Source organism: Mytilus galloprovincialis, chromosome 5, assembly GCF_965363235.1.
Source record: "Mytilus galloprovincialis chromosome 5, xbMytGall1.hap1.1, whole genome shotgun sequence".
Lineage (NCBI taxonomy): Eukaryota > Metazoa > Mollusca > Bivalvia > Mytilida > Mytilidae > Mytilus > Mytilus galloprovincialis.
In genome coordinates, this window is record NC_134842.1 from 100698554 (window position 1) to 100719711 (window position 21158).

General features: G+C 32.9%; 1 protein-coding gene across 1 annotated transcript; it reads left to right on the forward strand.

The window, feature by feature from the left end:
- The first annotated feature begins 1084 nt into the window (after positions 1-1084).
- LOC143074235 (retinol dehydrogenase 12-like) lies at positions 1085-19870 on the forward strand. The gene is made up of 7 exons (XM_076249783.1): positions 1085-1127; positions 7194-7262; positions 10953-11069; positions 15302-15427; positions 16666-16968; positions 17938-18055; positions 19529-19870. Exons 1-7 carry the CDS (start codon positions 1085-1087, stop codon positions 19716-19718), a joined length of 966 nt encoding a protein of 321 aa, XP_076105898.1. The 3' UTR covers positions 19719-19870.
- The last annotated feature ends 1288 nt before the right edge of the window (positions 19871-21158 follow it).

Below are 21158 nucleotides of genomic sequence, written 5' to 3' on the forward strand. Positions count from 1 at the left end.
AATTGATCGGAAAACTGGACACACTAAAAATATAAGATAGGAATAATAAACAATAAAATATGCGAAAAATTAAACATAAAAATGGACTGGAAAACTAAACACAAAAAGATAAAGCATGGGAAAATAAAACACGCAAATAATAAAAGATAGGAAAAATAAACATGCAAAAAATAAAGGATAGGAAAAATAAACACAAAAAAAAAAACAGGATAGGAAAAGTAGACGCACAAAAATAAGGATAGGAAAACTAGACAAACAAATAATAAAGGATATGAAAAACTAGACACACAAAAATAAGGATAAGAAAACTAGACACAAAAAGATAAAGCATGGGGAAAAACACGCAAATAATAAAAAAATAGGAAAAATAAAACACGCAAGTAATAAAAGATGTGAATAACAAGACAAACAAATTTAAACATAACGAATACACAACAATTATGCTAGAATATAAAGAATACAGAATAACGAGAGAAAAAAATATTTAGAGAAGAGAAACATAACATAAAAAATAAGATTACATAAAGAACCCCATCACGACCCTCGTGTAATAGCTCAGTAACCGTAATTGTCAATCCAATCCGAGCTATAGAACATCCCATCCGTAGGTGTTAGGTAAACAAAAATGTACGGATTTTCTGTGAAATTTAGAAGTAATTCCCAGAGAAATAATTTTTAAATCGTTCTGCGTCATGCTACATCACGATTTGTTTAAAGAATTCATTGCCGGTGATGTCGTGTTGATATATCTAGATACTTTCAAGAAAAACGGAAAACGCTGAAGGCTTAACTGTTTATGTTATCAATATGGTTTTATGACATGAACGTATGAAATTTAATGAAAAATGAATTACCTTAGTACAATGTTAAAATATGAAGGATAGCAATCAATGAACATTCGATATAATTCTTAATATATTCAGAGTGTTGTGAAAGTAGGATGTCGTTAAAAAGGATTTTATTGTCAACTCTACGTAGAACAACAATAATAACATAAGTTTATTAACCTGTCTACAAATTTGAGTACGGAATAGAAACCAGGAACTTACATTTAAAAAAAAATAAGCCGCTCGTCGGCATCAAAATGTCTGACATCGAAGAAATTGATGACGATACCGGTTTCCTGGGTAATGAAACTGAAAATCTTAATTTAACGTGTGGACCTACTGGATATATGTTCCGCATGCGCTCTTACAAACATTGGGTGTTTCACACGGGATCAGTTATAACAATTATCATTATAATATTCAATAGCATGGTTGTAAGAGCCTTCAGACAGAAAGGGCTGTTATCTCCGGCAACAGCGCCACTCATTATGTTAGCAATTTGTGATATATTGGCTTCCATATTCATGTTTTACCCGAATGAACTTAGTTTTGTGTTTGATATGTTTCATTTCGACGAAAGCCGAGAAACGGAAGTTTTCCTACAAATAAACAGAGTGAAATATCCGTTCTGTATATTTTCCGAAATATCGTACTTTCTAGGTCACGCGTTTCATAGTTCTTCTCTTTTTGTGACGTCATTAGTTGCTGTGCAGAAGGCAATTGTAATTCATTTTCCAATATGGAGTAAAATTTACATAATGAAAATTAAGAGATCCTTCATTAGCTGTTTTGTGTTGATTTTATTATCATTTATTCTAAATATTTCCCTCGTTTTATATACCGTATACCCATCGCAAGATAAACAATGGTGCTGTCGTGAAAATAATTTTGTAAAAGTTTGGAATTCGAGTGGGCACAAACAGGTTCTCTTAGTTTTCTACATGGTATGTTTTACAATGCTAGTTACATCATCAGTATATATAGCATTCAGTTTAACATGTAAGCGTCGAAAAAAACACGACAACAGAGTAATAAGAAAAAGACACCACAGATCAGCCATGATTGTATTGATGGTTGCAGGGTTTTGTTTGATAATAGAACTTATTCCGTTTTCTTGTCGGTCTAGTGCTCGATTGAAACAACTCTGCTCCACAGGAATACACCAATTTGAGCTTTTGATTCTACAGTTTGGGTTTGCAGCAAACTTCTTGATTTATATAATAATGAGTAAAAACCTTCGTTCTAGGATTATATTTTGCATTAAACGAAACGAAGATCACGAAACACAGCCACGTGTCGAGTTTACAAGTATGACAAGTATTTATAATACAACTTTACTTGCTGTTGAAAATGGTAGCAATAGTAATTCCATCAACTGTGCAAAATAAGTCTATATATGTAAGCGAATATGTTCAATTATTACAAATGTGTAATAATAATGAATTACATGATTTTTTTTTTTTTATTAAATACATTTGAATATAAGTTTTGAATTTTGATTTTTTAGCTCAACTGGCCCAAAGGGCCAAGTGAGCTTTTCTCATCACTGCGTCCGTCGTCCGTCCGTCGTCGTCGGCGTCGTCATCGTTAACTTTTACAAAAATCTTCTCCCCTGAAACTACTAGGCCAAATTTTACCAAACTTAGCCAAAATCATCATTGGAGTATCTAGTTTAGAAAATGTGTCCGGTGACCCGGCCAACCAACCAAGATGGCCGCAATGGCTAAAAATAGAACATATGGGTAAAATGTAGATTTTGGCTTATAACTCTGAAACCAAAGCATTTAGGGGTAAAATTGTTCATCAGGCTAAGATCTATCTGGCCTGAAATTTTCAGATGAATCGGACAACCCGTTGTTGGGTTGCTGCCCATGAATTGGTAATGTTAAGGAAATTTTGCCGTGTTTGATTATTATCTTGAATAATATTATAGATAGAGATAAATTTTAAACAGCAATAATGTTCAGAAAAGTAAGATATACAAATAAGTCAACATGATCAAAATGGTCAGTTGACCCCTTATGGAGTTATTGCCCTTTATAGTATTTTTTTACCAATTTTCGTAAATTTTGTAGTCTTTTACAAAAATCTTCTCCTCTGAAACTACTAGGCCAAATTTTACCAAACTTAGCCACAATCATCATTGGAGTATCTAGTTTAAAAAATGTGTCCGATGACCCGGCCAACCAACCAAGATGGCCGCCATGGCTAAAAATAGAACCTAAGGATAAAATATAGATGTTGGCTTATAACTCTGAAACCAAAGCATTTAGAGCAAATCTGAAAGGGGTTAAATTGTTTAATTAGTCCTTTTATATTTATCTGCTCTGAAATTTTCAGATGAATTGGACAATGGACTGTTGGGTTGCTGCCCCACAATTGGTAATTTTTAAAGACATTTTGCTGTTTTTGGTTATTATCTTAAATATTAGTATAGATAGAGATAAACTGTCAACAGCAATAATGTTCAGCAAAGTAAGATCTACAAACAAGTCAACATGACCTAAATGGTCAGTTGACCCCCACAAAGAGTTATTGCCCTTTATAGTCAATTTTTAACAATTTTCATTAATTTTATAAATTTTTGTAAATTTTTACAAAATATTTTCCTCTTTGTAACTAAATTTATTAAAGTTTATTATAGATAGAGAAAATTGTAAGTAGCAAGAATGTTCAGTAAAGTAATTATAAGATCTTCAAACACATCACCATCATCAAAACACAATTTTGTATGAATCCATCTGTGTCCTTTGTTTAATACATGTATGCACATAGATCAAGGTGAGCGACACAGGCTCTTAAGAACCTCTAGTTTGGATTCTTAGACGATTTGAAAAAGATATAAATTTCATTCTATCTACTGATTATGGTCCGTGGAAATGTTGATATTTGTTTCGCTACATGAATTAAAAAAAAGCGTTTCTTAGGCAAGATTGTTTTAGAGCCAGCGGAGGTGTCGTCAACATATTAAAATTAGAAAGTTGGGTATGATCACATTATACCAAAGACGAAAATTAAAATGACATAATGTACAATAGAAAAAGTGAGAAATATATAAGAGATGCAGCAACCAAACGACAACTACAGGCTCTTGATAAGGGAAGGTCACCTAAAGAATGTTACAAGGCTAAACATATTTTAAGTCAATGATATTTGGTATCTACATGTAGTTCAAATTCTTTATTGCCTTGAACTTTACAGTTCATCGGTGTCAATATAAATTTTCATAGTAAACAAGTAAACAGACAGAGAATGTTCATGTAATATTGTCTCTGATTTTAAATGCAGTAAAATATATTTTCCTAAATTGGTTAACTGTTTGATTTTCTTTAAACTTAAAAGTTCAATAAATTTAAACACACTTGGTCTAGACCAGTAATATTTCTTTATGAATTTTACTCTAAGTTCCTTATATTTCGGACACACTAAGATGAAATGGAATTCGTCTTCAATACACTGACGGCAAATTGTACATATACGACGTGACGACTCAATGCTTTGGTAGCGTCCAGTTTCAACTGCTAATGAATTTAACAATGTAAATCAAATCTTTTTATTGGTGTAAAATCCAAATATTGGATTGTTACCAAGACAAACATAACAACATTTACAAACACATAAAATATTTATATTTAAGCAACATTCATATAATACAAATATCTCCTATATTTAGATATTGTGTATAAACATTTTGCAGTGCTCGTTGGAGATTATACATAGGCCCTTATTGATAATGTTTCATTGACTTTGAAATCGTTGCATGATCTACAATTTAAACTTAAGTTATGATTATTCAATAGTACTTGATATTAAGTTAAACCAGCATTGACATTTCTAGTTTCCATAGAAGTTAGTTGACCTTACACCTTCAGGCATGCTTAGTTGACCTTGCTTGTTTTGCATTGTTTACATATTTGACTATTGCTATTTTAATTTCAATATTTGCATTATGCCATCAGAATGACAAAACGCAAGACATATATCTGTATCAACAGTTCATGCATCATGCATAACATAGAGCAGTGTTTGTTTGTTTGGTGAACCACAAATTTTGTTTTAGGTTTTTAAAAAATAGCAACAAACTTGTCAACGAAGATGTCTTTATCTATCCCCAGGTTTGATTTGATAGCAATAATTAAGAGGGACAATAGAGGGTCCGTTAACATGTTAACAACACCTCGATTTTGGAAAAAAAAAAACAGTTTTAAACAGCAACTGCAAAAATGCATGTAACAGTTAACACGGTGGGTTGAAAACAGATTAGGAAGTCATTAATGCTTTTGAATATACCTGTATATATATTGTAATGCATATTTTTGTTCAAATACTATTTAGTTGTTAATTTGAATGAACTAATCTTTTTGGACAACACTGAGACTGAGCTTGAACTGGCCCGCTTGTGGCATGTGCATGCGACCCCTAAATTGACCGACAACGATTTCCGGTTTTTGTATGCTATTGGCCAGTGGTTCAATTCAGGAAGTCTAGTTCCCTCCACCAATTAAAGCTAACCGCCACGATAAAGCCAAAAGTGCTGAAGGTGGCGTTAAACACTAATAATGAATCAATCAAGATTTTAACCTGATGGTGCACACGTGGCATGGCGAAAAGCACGTGACATTTAGAAGCAATAGCCAAAACAATAAATGCTCTGCTCGAAATCAGAATACGTGCCCAGCTGGGTTGACGAGTTTTCTAGCACATTACAAATTCAGATATATATGTTGGTGTGTGTAAAATAAAATAGGATTGATGTCAATGTATATATATATAATAACCATCGGTCATTTTATACAAAAGAAAGGAACTGCCCAATTACAAGACACCTTTTAAGAGCAGGACATGATTTTGAAAACGTCACATTTCAAATCATTGAGACAAATCAAAATTGGGATACACAAGGAAGACAAAAAAGAGAGAGATTTTGGATGCACCAGTTACGAACTCTTGAACCTGATGGACTCAATGAGAGAGACGAAAAAAGATTTAAAAGCAAATCAAAACCATAATTATCTTGAAATCATACACATTAATTTAAAAAAAAAATTATACAATTAATCGAACATCTATAATGTCTTAAACTTTTATTTCAACTTCATGTAGTTGTAGCTACAAACATATTTTATGCAACATCAATCAATATGTTGCACTTTTCCTCAACTCTTGTAGAGATGAAGCTACAAAAATATTTATTTTGTCATGCATCCAATTTCACCTTGAGAGATGCACACACCTGATGAAGCTAATTTGTTTAGCGAAATATTGCGTATTTCTATTTAAAATCTATTAGAAAATTAGCGTGTTTAAGTTATATTCTTAGACATTTATATAATTTTAATTCAGTAACTGTATCAGTTTATTTTCACAAGCTGATCCACGCTTAAACAGATTGAATGTTGATTGTTGCTATTTTTAGACATTATATATAGCAAATTTACAGATCTAACATTGTTGGGTTGATGTTTAGACGAGTTGTATATACATTATGTACACAGCCATGTATCACCATCATTGATGGCGATCCGATGGATACATCTGTTGTAGAGTTGTCACTGACTCAGACGTACTTATAAATATAATTATTTTCTGTGGCTGTATATTACATTAATTTGTAGGATCCTTTACTATAGATAATTTAGCTGATCTGTAACAATAACATCTTCATGCCTTATATATCATGTACTGTAGTACGCCGCTAGATTAAAACTGACGAGGAAAGGTAACACACGGCCAGCGAAAGCTCTTTTTTTTGAGAGCCCAGGTTGTCGTGTGGTCTAGCGGGACGGCTGCAGTGCTGGCGATTTCGTGTCACAATATCACAGTAGCATGGGTTCGAACCCCGGCGAGGGAAGAACCAAAAATTTGCGAAAGCAAATTTACAGATCTAACATTGTTGGGTTGATGTTTAGACGAGTTGTATATATGTGTATATATATATATACACACATTGGTGTACTGACTAAACATATCATAGGTGGCACCACTTTACAATTTACCATCAGTTGTTTACCATTGGGACTTGATGACGGGACAATTATTTGCCTGCCCTCCCCTTTTTTCCAAAACCCGTTAATTTTATTTCTAATAATTTCAATTATTTTCGCGTTTTCTTCCTGTTTTTTACGAAATACAATATTAATATACTTCAAATAACTGGTATTTGTTATTTACTATCATTTCCAAGTTTACTATCCACAACGGTCAGTGCTATAGCTTATCCGTGACCTGTCTTGTCCAGTTCCCATGTACCTATGGTCTTGTCGGTTGACCGATCAATAAAAGATTAGAAATAATTCATTGAATTATATCCTCAAGCCTCTATAATGGATATAAAATACTAGTTATTGTACTCGTGTGTATTTAAAGTTGTTTTATCTCTGAATCTGGCAAATTCGGAAGTACACTGTAACCGGTTTAAAGAGACCACTAAGGGAGGTAAGAAAAATATTCTAATAGACGTACTCTATTTTCTTCAACTTCGTACTTTATTTGGCCTTTTCAACTTTTTGGGATTCGAGCGTCACTGATGAGTCTTTTGTAGACGAAACGCGCGTCTGGCGTAAACAAAATTTTAATCCTGGTTACTATGATGAGTTTACTTAAAATACAGGTTACATCATAATGAAATGCATTAGTGAGATATAATGACCTAAAATTAATGATCTTTTTACACAGATGTTTACTAAATACAGACAGTCGTTGTTTAGGAGGTCGGACTGTAAGATCAAATTTCCATAGATCTGAAGGGATAATTCGGTAAAAGAGTTGTAAAATATGTACATGTAAAAGATGTGAATTAACATATGCTTATTATACATGCAATGTAAAAAGAAAATTGATGCAATTGAGTATCTGTGTGGGGTTTAATGATTAGAAAATAATAGGCCCAAAATAAAAGAACAAATAAGAAAGGTAAAGAAATGGTTATAATAAAAAAAAAAAGTTATCAGGGTGCAAAAATTTAAAGAAAAGAGCGAATAAAATAGCCAAGTTATATATAGAATAGAGAAAAAAAAAACATATAGATTTAACCAAAACATAAAAAAAATAGAGATACCTATAGGACCAAATTCAATCCAGACCCTGATAATTTAATTGTCCTTTGGGATTTTTTGAATGTATTTTGAAAGATTTACGATAACCTTTAAATTTTCATACTATATACAACATATAAATGACATGCACATCGTTCAAGCAATTTCGTACGACTGTCAAATGCACAATGTTTATGACAATTTTTTAAACAGAAAACCAACCGTGCCTGATTTAGACTTCAAAATTGAACGATTGCTAATTGAACATGTTTATCTCACTTTTGTACAGTACACATATTAAAATTATAATTTAAGAAATTATTCATTATTTTTTGGTATCAATAAATCGATTTTCTAATTAATTAAAAAAAAATTGGATATCATAATCAGAAAACAAGAGGGGATAGGAGGGTCCTGATCCCGAAATGTCGGGCTTAAAAACACGAAATTCCGAGGTCCCGAATTTAAATAACTTGAAATCCCAAATCCCGAAACTCTTAAAAAAAAAAAAAAAAAAAAAAAAAAAAAAAAAAAAAAGAATTCCCGGATCCCGAAAGGGTCAATCCCCCCTTAAACAAGGAACAATGAAACGGCTCTTCGTGCTTTAAGGTCCATTTATATAATCTCTTAAACTCAACATAAAAAAAACCATTGTATTTATTTTACATATTTACGGTCAATGTGTGTTTTTCTTTTCAAAGTTGTCGCTATCCTATTTTTAGAATGGTTATTGATTGTAAACATATTTTGACCGGATTTGTTTTTATATTATAAACTTTAAAATAAATAGTAGGTTTGGCAAACATGGTGATTTTTCTTTGGATTATTTTCACTTTCGTTTTATTAGTTTTGACTCTTAAGTATTATTTTGGAACGACAAGATGGTGTAAAAGTACAGTAACGTTAAATGGAAGAACTGTTTTAATAACAGGTGATTCAATCGAACATTTTTGTTTACAACTTGTGGTACGGTAGGCCGTAAGGATCATAATTATATACATTGGTCATGTCAGTGACTTCTTGGAAGATCTTGTAAGGATACGTGTTTTGTCTAAATATACATACTAGATGATAAAATAGAATAAATGATAATACTATTACGAGTAGTAGTACTAATAAAAATAATATTACAGATTATCATTATGATAGTAATTGTATGTAGCAGTACTATACAAATATAAATAGCAAATAGTAGATTAAATTTAATTTAATAAATACGAATTTAATATGGTATAGTTCGAAAACAAAGGGAAGACAGATGTTGACACAAACAAAATAGCTGCTTATTGATTTTTTTAAACGTCCAGTGACAAATATTTCATGCATTTTCATGACAAAAACAATTAAATTCAGTAAATGGGTTCTGCAAAGTTGGCGATCATGGTGAAATTTAAGGCGAGGTTTTAAGTGTCACTAGAGGGTATGTTGGATAAGGATAGAAATTATTATACATTCAAACCGGTCACCGTTTCTACAATAGTTCCTAAACATGAACTTAAAGAGAACATGTGTTTTTCCACACACGAGGAACCTGGCTACAGGTCCTGATTTATGGCCAAATAAAAAAGTATGTGTGTTTACTTTACCCCTACATGTACCTACCCTAATTGGTATCCCCTACCCTAAAGTTGTTTTGAGATTTTTGATTACGCACTGTTAAAGTCACAATGATCCTCCCATAGACTCGATGTAAAAAAAAATTAAAACAAAATCCCTACCTACCCTGTTTTTTTTAGCATGTGACAATAAGCACACATACTTTTTTGTTTGGCCTAAATACATATAATACATTCCGCTCAGACAAACGAATGCCCCGAAATTAGCACGAGATTTGTTGCCAGGTGGTAGATGTCCAGTCCAGGCATGACCATATTTTATACATACTCCTGTTTATAATTATTTGTTTTTAAAAACGGTCAATTTCAAATATTAGTTTATAACCATAGACGATCATAGACTGTTGATGTACATTAACGATATAGTTGAGGAAGTTTGGAATTTTTGTCAGATTTTCGGAATCCTCTGGTTTTATCCATTTGAATGCCTTAGAAAATTTGCCAATTGACCCCCATTTTTCGTTTTATAAATCTTTTACATGTATCATTATAAGCCATCTGTAAAGTCTTATAAACTCGTTGTTATTTTTTTAATAATTTTAAGCACCTAAACTTGTCAATGGTAAAGCTATGAAAAATCAAGAGAGGACATTTTCACGCCAAATTTTAAATGGCTTATATCTCGAAACAAGCACTTTGACCTATAAATTATTTTTGCTCTTTTGGTTCCTTTATTAACCCCCTATCAATATATACTAGTGTTATACAAAGCTTGTTATTTTGAAACTGAGTAGCGAACTTCCTCAAATAACCGGCGCATTTTATAATCCGAAATTTTGAAATTCGATGATTCATTTTGTAATTTAACCATCGAGATCAATTGATCCAATAATCCATAAATAACAATTTGAGAATCTGTTTTTGTAATGATTATAAAATAATTTACTTTTATTTTAAACAAAAATCCCCTCCGAGTGCCATCATTATTACTGATTTCTACGTCATGCAGTTTACGAAATAGATGCGCTGTAAAACAAACAGTTTTGATTAAGAACATTGAATATGAAATATACGTTTATATGTTACAGAAAACAACTAGAACCAATTTATGAGATCAAACTATTGCCGCTTAAAAAAGGTTGCTTTTTCAGTTGTCAATTTTTCTAAAACATGTTAACACATTCCGATTCATCCTGAGAGCTGATAAAGGTTATAAACTATTAATTTGGCCAAATATCTACTGAAATTATCACATTAATTACATTATTTTTAAAATTAGTTCAGAAACGGTTAAATTGCTCTAAACAATGACAAATGTGAAAGGAATGCCACAAAAACAATCGAAGCGTTTAATTATATTAATACGTTGCATTGATCAGACGTTGATTAGTAATTCACTAAATCTTTTATGGTCATGATGGTGATCAGTTTCAAACCTGTTAATAATTGTTTCTTAATCTAAATCTACTTTTTCGCCAGCCTCTGTGCAAGTTGTAGGAGAGGCTTCAATAATCAAAAGTATTATTTTTTTCCAGGTGGCAATATTGGTATAGGCAAAGCTACTGCCATTGATTTAGCGAACCGAGGAACAAGAGTGATCATAGCCAGCAGGAACAAGGAAAAAGCAATACAAACCATTAAAGAGATAAACGGTAAGAGGCCGGATGTGTTAGAAAGGCAATACAAACCATTAAAGAGATAAACGGTAAGGGGCCGGGTGTGTTAGAAAGGCAATACAAACCATTACATATAGATTATCGGTAAGGGGTCAGGTGTGTTAGAAAGGCAATACAAACCATTAAAGAGATTAACGGTAAGGGACCGGGTGTGTTAGAAAGGCAATACAAACCATTAAAGAGATTTACGGTAAGGGGCCAGGTGTGTTAGAAAGGCATACAAACCATTAAAGAGATTAACGGTAAGGGACCGGGTGTGTTATAAAGGCAACACAAACCATTAAAGAGATTAACGGTAAGGGACCGGGTATGTTAGAAAGGCAATACAAACCATTAAAGAGATTTACGGTCAGGGGCCACGTGTGTTAGAAAGGCATACAAACCATTAAAGAGATTAACGGTAAGGGACCGGGTGTGTTAGAAAGGCAACACAAACCATTAAAGAGATTAACGGTAAGGGACCGGGTATGTTAGAAAGGCAATACAAACCATTAAAGAGATTTACGGTAAGGGGCCAGGTGTGTTAGAAAGGCATACAAACCATTAAAGAGATTAACGGTAAGGGACCGGGTGTGTTAGAAAGGCAACACAAACCATTAAAGAGATTAACGGTAAGGGACCGGGTATGTTAGAAAGGCAATACAAACCATTAAAGAGATTAACGGTAAGGGACCGGGTGTGTTAGAAAGGCAATACAAACCATTAAAGAGATTTACGGTAAGGGGCCAGGTGTGTTAGAAAGGCATACAAACCATTAAAGAGATTAACGGTAAGGGACCGGGTGTGTTAGAAAGGCAACACAAACCATTAAAGAGATTAACGGTAAGGGACCGGGTATGTTAGAAAGGCAATACAAACCATTAAAGAGATTTACGGTAAGGGGCCAGGTGTGTTAGAAAGGCATACAAACCATTAAAGAGATTAACGGTAAGGGACCGGGTGTGTTAGAAAGGCAACACAAACCATTAAAGAGATTAACGGTAAGGGACCGGGTATGTTAGAAAGGCAATACAAACCATTAAAGAGATTTACGGTAAGGGGCCAGGTGTGGTAGAAAGGCATACAAACCATTAAAGAGATTAACGGTAAGGGGCCGGGTGTGTTAGAAAGGCAATACAAACCATTAAAGAGATTTACGGTAAGGGGTCTGTTTATTTTCATCGCTTCTGGTATCGTTTATATGATAATATTGGAGCACCTACATTTTCCAATGTGTCCTTGAAACCAAGCACAAAGAAATATCTTATTTTTTTAAAAATACTGTGAATTGTTTTGTTTATTTTATCTCGATCATTGAACGACAGGTTCTATTTATGCCAACGTTTTTATTCTATTCCAAAATCTTCCACGTTCTGAGTGGAAAAAAATAACGTTCGCTTTTGTTTTGCAATAAGAGTACAAAAAGTAAATGAGATGTATGCTATGCATGTCAACAAAACAGCAACAAAACGGTATAAATTACCAAAAAGACCACAGTCACTTGTCTAAAAAAAAATCCAATATGTTAGGGACTACATCAAAAGTTCAATGTAGGATAAAAAACTTAATTCACATAGTTTTTTTAATGACCCCCCTACCCCCCTCTTAACTTAATTTGGGAAAAATTGATTGACCCATATGGATATATGTAAAATCGATGTAGGATAATCAAAACTTGCAGCAAGTTTAACCCCCCACCCCCAAACTATTTGAATTAAGTTTTTTATCCTTCATTGATCTTTTGATGTCGTCCCTAATATATTATAGGAATTAAAAAAAGTTCCTGTGCAAATGATATAATATATGGTGTTGGGCTAGGAATAATTAAATTTGATATATATATTTTTAAGATGATTCGAAATTGAACATATATTTGAATAAAATTGGGGAGGCATATAAGCCTTATTAAATTAAAAAAAAAACCGATAGACACGCTTTTTATCTACAAGAGATTCATCAGAGAGGTTTAGTTTAAACATATTTTATTTGCTGAATTAAAGCAAAATGGATTAGACACAAGTAAATCATACTTATGAAGTCTTCTCCATAATACAATATATAGTTACAATAATAGTATAATATAATGGACATGCATATAAAACAAACAGTTTATTCAATATAATACTAGCTTTTATATGTGAACAAAGAGGAGAGAAAGTAAAAAGAGAAAAAGAAAGTTTGAAAAGTCGTATAATTCTGTGACGATGACTTGTGAATTGATGACAACGATGACGTTCCGTGTCAGTAATAATAACGCTCTATCAAGGCATAAGAAATCTGTTTGACCTTTTTATGAAATTTTGAACATGTTTGAAAATTTGAATATTTTGTTCGTTCGTAAGTTCCAAGTGTCCGCAAATTAATAGTTTTGTATCTAAAACAAAGTTTTGAGATAGCCAGTTAAGGTTATGGAATAAGGTTTTTCTACACAATGTGTATTTTGGGCAAACAAAGAAGTAATGGTAGACATCCTCAATATCGGACACACAATGGCAAGAAGGATCATCTATAATATTAGCTTTAAATAGGTCATTGTTTAAGAATGAAGCGGAACATCGCAATTGCGTTAGGATAATATTTAATTTCCTTGGGCCGTACAAATAAAACGTTTCAATTTTACATAATAGACTATCTTTTTTTAATTCTTTCTTAAATTTAGAAATAGAGTCGACACTGCGAATTTTTGGATCAAGTTTATTCCATTCACGTATAGTAGAGGGAATAAACGATTCAGTAGTAATTAAGGGAAAGTCTACAAAATGGAACAATATATCATGACCATTTCGCAACGGGTAGTTGGTTGTACTTTGTACACAAAGAGGTACAAGATTACATAGATATTTTGGTGCATGGTTTTGGTTCATGTTATAAAACATTTGTAATTTTCTTCTCCTTCTTCTTTCAAAAAGAGATTCCCAGCCAACCTCAGAATATTTTCAGTTTTTGTAAATATTGGTAGACCTGTTACTATTCTTGCGGCCTTTAATTGCAAATTTTCTAATTTATGTGAGTAGCCTATTCCACAATTATCCCACACTTCCGTGGCATATTCAAAAATGGGTCGAATAAAAACTAAGTATAGTTTTTCTAAATTATTTCGAGATAATCGGTATTTAAGTTTACGTAAAACATTTAAGTGTTTCTTTACACTTAGAATTATACTTTCAACATGATTGTTCCATTTTGCGTCACTACTAAAATTAACTCCCAGGTGCTTATGAGATGTACTTAAAGGTATATTTTTACCATTTAAGGAAAAGCTAAGGTCTGGAGTCTCAATATTTGAAAAAATCATAATTTCGGTTTATCTGGGTTAAATGACTTCAGCCATTTAGAAGACCAAACATCCAGCTCTTTCAAGTCGCGATCGATAACAGATTTAATCTGTTCTCCGTCGTTACCAGAATAATTGAATGATGTGTCGTCAGTAAATAGCCGACACAGTGAAGTAAGCTTATCAGCGATATCATTAATGTATAAGACAAAGAGAAGAGGGTCCTGAACCGATCCCTGGGGAACACCAGCTGAGACATTACAGAAGGAAGAAGACGAGTTATTTAATACTACTCTCTGTTGTCTGTCGTGTAGATAATCCTGAAACCAATTCAATACGTTTCCGTCAACACCATAAGCTTTCATTTTACATATAAGACCCCTATGCCAAACTTTGTCGAAAGCTTTAGAGAAGTCACAGAATACAAAACAGTTTATATCTTTTTTTTCCAAGGAGTTTAATATGCAATTATATATTTCTAAGAGTTGATGAACAGTTGAATTTTTAGGGAGAAATCCTGATTGATACTCATAAATTAATTTATTAGCTTTTAAATGATTGTATAAGTGCTTAAACACAACTCTTTCCATAACTTTTCCTACACAACTAATTAAGGATATCGGTCTATAATTTGATGGCAAAGATGAATCTCCCTTTTTGAAAATTGGTATCAGATTTGCTATCTTCCAGCTAGTTGGGTATATTCCCTCTCTTAAGGATTTATTAAATATAATATGGAGCGGAACTGCTACCTTTTCTGGACACAACTTAGCATCTTATGACTGATCACATCAGGACCAGATGCTTTGTTTGGATCTAATATCTGAATAATATCTATTATTTCTTTTATATTTACTTGGATATCTAGAGAGGTCACATAAAGTACGAGGCTGAAGAGCATTGAATAAGTCTTGATTTTCATTATATTCTTGTTTACTAATTTATCTTTTTACAGACAAAACCGGAAACGATAATGTACGTTTCATGTACTTAGATCTTATGGATTTGGAGGTTGTCAGACAATTTGCAGAACAATTTTTAAAGGAAGAAAAAAGACTTGACATCCTCATTAATAATTCAGGTATTAATTAATTGGATATACATATATAATTAACGCAATTCAATTGTTCAACAGAGACTATCACGTGTATATTCCTCATACATGTATACCAAATGACAACATGCTAATGAAAATATAACCCGAGTTTAAGAAACACTGTTGGGCTTTAATAATTATTTGTAATAGCCTAATCAGTTTCATTGTAGTAGCTTTGCTCTAAATGTTACCAGTTTTAACCGGAATTTAAGATTTATGCCATTTACACATGTAAATCTGACTTAGAGCCAACAGGTCTTTACTCCTCAGTGGCGGATCCAGGGGGGTTCCAACCCCCGGACCTCCCCCCCCCTGGATCCGCCACTGAGGAGTAAAGACCTGTTGGCTCTAAGTCAGATTTACATGTGTAAATGGCATAAATCTTAAATTCCTGTTAAAACTGGTAACATACTTATTAATTAGTAGATTTCTGTTCAAAGGGAAATGACTTATTTTTTAAGATATTTAAAAGACAAAATGACAATTTGGATTTTTTTCTTTTCTTTGGTAAATTGTTTGAAGAATTAAGTGGTAGGTTTGTTTGTCATTGAAGATATTGTTTTGATAATTGGTATATAGTTCTATCATGACAAGTTACAGATCAAGTTGGAATTTTGTTCCTGTCTGATGATTTTGTGCAGAGTAATGGTCTTTGGACATAGAAAATGCACTTAAATAATCAGTTTTCAACAGTTTTTACGTCATGCTTGAAAATTTTGACTTGATATATTTATGTAGTTTACACCATATCAAGTTAGGATTTCGTTCCATTACAATGAATTTTTAACAAGTAGTGGACTATGTATTGTCATGCAATACTCACAGAATGCTTGTTTTGAATAAATTCGGCCGTTGAGTTTCTCTCTTGAAATGTTGGTAATGCTCCATACCGGTGCCGTTTATAGCCTGCGCGTATACTATAAAACGGATTCATTGTTGTAAGGCGTTCATTGTCAAGGACAGGTGTTACATGTAACTAGATTTAAACATCATTGCTGTGAGTATGGTATTCTCAAATACATAGCTTACTGGCATACATAAAAAGGGCATGAACAAATCAATTTTTCAAAGACAGCAGGTCGTCTATAAAGCTGAAGCTAAATAATGACACTCCATTTGTATTGTATGAACTGAGGAATGAAGATGCATGATAACTAGCCAAGAGAACAGGAACAACTAGTAGTTTGTACCCTATATAATTCGTGTATATTTGAACATTGTAGGTATTGCCGGATGGGCTTATAAAACAATAGGTCCGAAGACAAAGCAGAATTATGATATAATTTTTGGGGTTAATCATCTAGGACACTTTCTGTTAACTTATCTTTTACTTGACCTTTTAAAAAAGACAAAAAATTCACGTGTTATAAATGTCAGCTCACTTCGGCATTTATGGCGGAGATCACCGCTTACGTATGACAAAGGTCCAAATAATGATGGTATGCTTTATCCGGACCTGGCTGGTTACGACACAAGCAAATTAGCTAATATTATGCATTCAAAGATGTTGTCGAAAATCCTTCAAGGTATGTATATTTACATTAATATATAAATGTTAATCAAACAAACATCCACTGTTAGAGAAACGAAATATTTGAGGTATCCATTCATGACAAAAACTCAGTACATGCACAGCAAAAACACACAAAAAGCAAAGACACATCGCTTTCTTTGCTGCTCTACATCTTAAAGTCGTATTACTCGATTCACTTGACTGGGCGGGGTTTAACCGGTTCGCTCATAATAAACCCGTTCATCTATAGATAGGTGTTTTAGGATAAACTCACCATTGAAGTGTCCAGTCATTCTTTTGTAAATTCCTTTGATGACACTGATAGGTGATTAGAAATCAAAAATAATAATAACGGCAATCATCCTTATCACACACATCTTCAAAAAGACTGTCCTGATGCAAATTAAAACGTAAGCTCCGCCCGATCAGTTGAAATAACGTTGGTAATAGTGATGCTTTAAACACGGAGCATAGAAACTCTCAATCAGCAAATTGATATGGCCTTATGACCCTAGATGTAACAGAACCATATCGAGCCTTGTCACAAACACAGACACTGGAAAGTATAGTACATATTTCAAACAAAGTAGTTGTAATGATAAAACTATGTAGAATATAATTTGGTAATTTAGGTATCAAATGATGTCTTCATTCCTACAATGTAGATATGACTCATTAGAATATTTTTTCAAAAAGATGTAATAGTAGACGTCGTTGTTTCGTTTTGCGTTCGGGAAAAAAGTTCGTGGATTGATAATGGGATATGTGTGAGTGTTAACCATGTTAACGGTGACACTAATATGCCGTCCGAACAAGATGAACAGTCAATTGTATTTACCTCGGACACAAAGTCACAGCTGCGCTACTATATATCTATATATAATGAATAAGCTGTAAACCACCTAGTCAATTCTATTCTAAGCTTCCTTTTGTTTTCATGCTGAGTCTTTTCTTATACCAAACAAACCCGTTATATTTTCAGGAACTCCTGTAACGGCAAATTCCGTTCATCCAGGTTTGGCTGCAACAGATATTTTAATGGCACCTTTAAAATCAGTTTTACCCGAGAAGTTGTATTCGATTGTTGATCCCATTTTCAGGTAATCGTATTAATTTAGTGAAATTTGAAATATACAAAAAAAAACAAAACAGGTTAACACAAGACTGTCTACCATCTCCATGCAGGGAGGGGGGACCTTTGTGGCCGAGTAATCTAAGTAATCTACTTCTGTAATCACTAGCCAGTCTACACCGACGCTGAGTGTTCGAGCCCCGCTCGTGGGGTTCACTCGACTTTAATCTTAATCTAACCAGGATTGTCAGTTTTCCTATCGAAGGTCGGTGGATTTTTTCCGGGCACGCCAGCTGCCTCCACCATAAAAACTGACCGTCACAAAGTAGCCCAAAAATGGTGTTTAAAGGTGGCATTAAAATACCAACAATCAATCAATCATCTCCATGTCTGTCATATATTTTATGCAACTATAACGATATTGCTCCCCTTTGTATATGTAATGTATACTTTAAATCATCATCCGTAAGTCAGTTACACACCATAGAAGTAAAATTTACAAATTAGTAAATGCAGTAGGCTAACTATGGATAAACTTTTGTTAATATATGATAACAAAATGATAATTTGCTGCGTAGGTGTACAAGGGAATACTGGACATATCACTAGTAAAGTCATAGTTAACAATTATCGTTTAGAAAGTTGAAGATTAACTCATCATAGATACCAGGACTAAATAAGTTTATTAGGGATATTGATAATACTCACATTTTGCCAATCAGTAAAAACAAAACTCGTGTGTTTTCTACATAAGAAAATGCCCGTACCAAGTCATGAATATGACATTTGGTTTTCATTCCTTCAATGTTATAACTTTTGATTATGCCATTTGATAAGCTCGTTCCGTTTTGAAATTTCGTTAGAGTTCGGTATCTTTGTTGTTTAATTTTTGGTAAAGGAGTAGGTTCAGTAAGCCCCCTTTTTGGCCCCAAAATTTAGCTGTTTTACAAAATTGTTACGATGTAAAACTTTAGTTATTCATTTGAAAGTAAAATGCTTATGCTACATAAATATGGGCTGTTTTTGACAATACAATGCACATATATCGGGTACCAGCATCATTTAGACATGCTAAATTACTGAAATCTTCACAATTTTAGCATTTTAGATAAATTTCAGACAGTTTCCGTCCTAAATGAAAGTGGCCGCATTCGTGTTCATTCATAATATTTAACTGTTAGTTGTATTTTATGATAATACATAACATATATAAAGGTTGTGAATGAACACGGATGCGGCCACTTTCATTTTTGACAAAAACCATCTGAAAAGTGACATTTTTGGGCATATTTGATGGATTTTTCATATTTAAGCTAGAATCGGAGCGTTTTTAATGAGTATATCAGTTAAAATCTTTCACATTAACTTATTGAATCATCCGAAATAGACACTTAAGTGTTTAAAAAGTGTCTAAAATCTTTCGTCAGATGAACTTGAAAATTGAGGCCAAAATCGGCCCTTACCGGACCTACTCCTTTTATAATTCTGTTTTGTTTTCCAGATTTATTAGTTTAGATAGTGCAGGTGGTGCACAGACAACAATTTTTGCAGCTGTTGACGAATCTTTAAACTCTGTGACAGGAAAGCATTTCGGTCATTGTAGACTTGCCTGGGAAAATAAATTAGCACAGGATGATAAAGCATGTGAACAATTATGGGACTATTCAATGAAGATGTGTGGTCTTACTTGATATTAATTGGATATGTGCATGTGTGTGGGTTTTTTTTTTTAAATTGATTGAAGTAGAAAGACGAATAAAATACGTTTTTGCAAAATGTATAGCAAAATTCAAATACTTTTGTATGTTCCTAATTTATCCAAATTAAAATGACAGTTTGTTTACAGTTTGTAGTTCATATTTTGCTTCTTTGAAGAAAAAGATAAAAACATAGGCTTATTCTTCTGTTTATCAAGCTTAAAGCTTTTTTCAATTATATTTTGTACCTATTATGTCCGTTCGTTGTGGTCAACGTGACATCGTTGTCAATATAATGGAATGCAATGTGATTATCATAAAAGTCAAAGGTTTAACTAGCTGTCAAAATAGGGTTGAATGCAATGTGATTATCATAAAAGTCGAAGGTTTAACTAGCTGTCAAACTAGGGTTGAATGCAATGTGATTATCATAAAAGTCAAAGGTTTAACTAGCTGTCAAACCAGGGTTAAACTTCCATTTGGTGAATTAGGAAATGCCATTGCCAGGTCAGAAATATGACAGTTGTTATACATTCAGTTGATGTATATGAGCTTTTGATTTTGCCCTTTGAATACAGACTCCCCGCGAAGTTCGTTTGTTATTTTTGAAATTTTGTTATTTTACTTTTTAATAAGGATGATACATTGAAAATTATCTTCACAACACTCGTTTTTTTTTTGTTACAGATTGCAAATAGATGATTTCACGTTAACTGTTTCCCCTGTTTGCATATCATATCATATATTTTCTGTATTTGTGAATTTTTAAGTTGAAAGATTTCTAAACTTTTCTTGAAAACCTGTTTCCGAAATTCTTTATCTAAAATTCATAAAATATCATACAATTTTATGAGTTGTTGCATCAACAATGATTGATGGTTAGTTTCTGAACATTCAGATGACGACACAAAGAATGGTCATGGCAAAATCCATAATGACTGTTATGAACACGTACATAAAACTATGTCTGTAAATGTTGATTCATTTCATTTTCATGGATTGAGGAAAAGTTCAATTTTCTTGGATATTTCATTTCGTTACTTAGCCTATCTCACAGGCACTTGTCTCAGACATTTTTTTACCATATACCTTAATACTGCGTGTTATATAAAGGTATATAGGGGAAAAAATTCTGAGACGAGTGCCTGTGGCCTATCTCTACCAATCAAAGCCCATATAAAATGTGTTATTCGTTGAACATTTGAATTCGTGGTTCACCTGTACTAACGATATTTACGAAAAATGGTATCTAACGAAATATAATGAATCCACACTATGTCTGTAATGTAATTATATATAAAAATTACTTATACAACATCTGTCTTCTGTTCTTAGTTATTTTATATGACTTTCTGATTTTGATTTTATCGGTATTGTTTTACACAAAAAATAGAATTGGCACATAATTATGGTTCCAATGACATAGATACATAT

Coding starts and splice junctions, on each gene's coding strand:
- LOC143074235 (XM_076249783.1), top strand. CDS start 1,085: ATGTCTGACATCGAAGAAATTGATGACGATACCGGTTTCCTGG. Junction 7,263..10,952: donor TAAAGAGACCACTAAGGGAG/GTAAGAAAAATA, acceptor ATTTTTTTCCAG/GTGGCAATATTGGTATAGGC. Junction 18,056..19,528: donor ATTGTTGATCCCATTTTCAG/GTAATCGTATTA, acceptor TTTGTTTTCCAG/ATTTATTAGTTTAGATAGTG.